Raw genomic sequence first — 2,655 nt, 5'->3', positions numbered from 1 at the left:
TATATATATATATATATATATATATATATATATTTATACTTAAGTTTAGATGTGGTATATATAAATAGATATGTTTTGAGTGCATGTTATGTAAAAACCTCAACAAGAATTCAATAAATTTCCATCATTTAAGGAACCTGATCTGTCCCCCTACTAACACTTTCTCGCCCACAGGCTCCACCGGAAATGCGACAACTTTTTCGCAACGAGCTGCAAAGAGTTGGAGTCGAAGGTGCCAAAGTTCTGCGCGAGCTGGGAAACAAAGTCAAATCAATGACGAAACTAACCTCCACAGATATCCTTCTGGATATCCATGAAGCAGCCGAGGAATTGCAGAAGAAGATCGATCGAAGATCTTACCTTCTTGTCAATGCAGAGCTATGGGAGATCGGCAAGCGGCACGAAGGACCAGAAGAAGATATCGAAGGCACCGGCATCACGGAAGGAAGACACAAACCTCTAGTATTCAAATCCCAGAGTGAAGCTATTCTTGATCTCAGATCCCTCCATATCTCAAAAAGCTGGGATGTTCATAACAACACAGGATATATTCCTCCTCAAGTTCCAACTGTCCCCCCTGAAGCACTGCTCAAACAGCAGATTTCATGGCCCGCTCGATCCTTAAACGTCGACGACGTCGTCCACGAAGAGGAGTCGAGGACTTATGAGAGTGCGAGTGCTTTGTCGCTCGCCACTTTTGCTTCTCTTTTGATCGAGTTTGTCGCAAGGCTCCAGAATTTAGTAAATGCTTTTGAGGAGTTGAGTGAGAAGGCTAAGTTCAAGGAGCCGCCCGTAGAGGAACCAACTGGACATTCTGCTTCAGGTTTGTGGAGCAGAATTAAGAAGTTTTTTTGTTTTTAAGGTATATATGTAATTTAATGGAGTGGATTGAAAAGAAAATAGAAATTGTGGGTATTGTTGTAAAATAAGAGGCCTGCCCGCCTGAAGTGTCATGGATGTGCAGGACTTTGAGTGGAATGTGAGTGCTGGTTTATTGTAGTGTTTCAGGTTAGATTTTGAGGTATTTATATATCAACCATCCAAAACTTTAAATATAACAATTGATCACCCAAATTTAAAATTTTACATTTATACCACCAAAATTAAATTTTAGGTGGTTGAAATGTACATTTTAAATTTTGATGGCCAAAATATTATTTTTAAAATTTTAGGTGACTGATATGTAAAATCTTCTTATTTCACCCTTTACCATTTCTCTGTATAGCTATGTTTGGAACAGTTATGTATATATATATTTTGTTTATTGTATTGTGTAACATATATAGGGGCATTTGTATGCATGCCACACAACTCTTATATATTTATATATCTAGCACTTAAAACTTCCATATTTACTAGTATGGTACCCAAATTTTTTATTAAAACATCAAAAATATCACCACTGCCTAAGTTTTAAAAGTAAAATATACTTGTTTCATGCATTGATTTATGATATAAAATCATTATAAACCTAGATATAAATTTGCAGATGTTAGATTTGTAAATAATAAGAGGTATGAGATATATAGGTAATTTTTCCAATGATAGGGATTCTGTTATGATTTATTTGCATGCAAGATATTTGATTGATCCAACTAAAGAGAAGCTAAACTCCTTGAAAAAATAACATATTATAAAATGTATTTATAGTCTCTGTTAACTGAATATTTCAACACTTTCTAAACCAAAAAACATGTGCATGTGCATGGTATTCAATTTTTGATTTATATACTTATAATGGCATGCCAAATATATGTATTTTTATGATTTCTTACCTTTTAGGGATTGGTTTTTATTTGAGATGCCATTTTGTTCAAGTAGCATGTCATTTATTTTCTCACCTATTCATTTTAATTTGTCAGAAACTTCAAAAAATAAATATTTTTCATTTTTGAGATCAAAATTTATAAAGTGAACATTCGTATTTACATATATATCACTAGGGCTGTCAAAACGGCTGGTTGTTCGCGAATAGCTTGTGTTCGATTCGTCTGCTAAGCAAATAAGCCGAACACGAACAAAATTTTTTTTTTTTTTGCGCTTGATATGTAAACGAGCCGAACATAAAAAATATTTTGTTCGTTCATGTTTGGCTCGTTTTGACTCGAAATAATTAATGAGTATTTATTTTAAATAATTTAATTGGCTACAAGGCTACAAAGATTTATAATCATTTAGAATTATTAATTAAAAAATAAAGTAAGTATATTCTAAATTACATTTAAATGAATATCGTAATTTAAACAATAAGATTTAAATTTGGCACTTACATCTAACATCGTAAGATTACGTGACCAAGGTTATCAAAAGGAATTGTTGTTCGTGAACAGCTTGTGTTCGGCTCATTAAGCGAACAAGCCAAACAAGAATAAATTTTTTGAGCTCAATATATAAACAATCAAACACGAACAATTGTATTTTTTAACGAGCTGAACACGAACAAAGTTTGAGCTCGCTAAAGCTCGGCTCGTTTACACCCCTATATATCACTAAAATTCTTGACATCATCATCATCTTTTCAAAAGTGAAAAACATCTTTTAATGAATAGATTTATGACACCAAGATGTTGTAAGTGCAAATATCAAATTTTTGGTGTTGGATTCAGCAAAGACATAAGAATTGTGTGGTATATATGTAAATTTTCCATTTTATAA

The 2,655-nt window shown here is 32.9% G+C and overlaps 1 protein-coding gene across 1 annotated transcript in view; it reads left to right on the top strand.

The window, feature by feature from the left end:
• LOC110028243 (aluminum-activated malate transporter 9-like) overlaps positions 1 to 963 on the top strand; it is a 22,792-nt gene extending 21,829 nt beyond the window's left edge. The window contains exon 6 of the mRNA XM_020730006.1: positions 175 to 963. Within this exon, the coding sequence (XP_020585665.1) occupies positions 175 to 861 (687 nt within the window). The 3' untranslated portion in view covers positions 862 to 963. The remainder of the gene's footprint in view (positions 1 to 174) is intronic.
• The last annotated feature ends 1,692 nt before the right edge of the window (positions 964 to 2,655 follow it).

Source organism: Phalaenopsis equestris, unplaced genomic scaffold (genome assembly GCF_001263595.1).
Source record: "Phalaenopsis equestris unplaced genomic scaffold, ASM126359v1 Scaffold000506, whole genome shotgun sequence".
NCBI lineage: Eukaryota > Viridiplantae > Streptophyta > Magnoliopsida > Asparagales > Orchidaceae > Phalaenopsis > Phalaenopsis equestris.
Note: the sequence above shows the minus strand (reverse complement) of the source record. Positions and strands in the feature narration are given on the sequence as shown.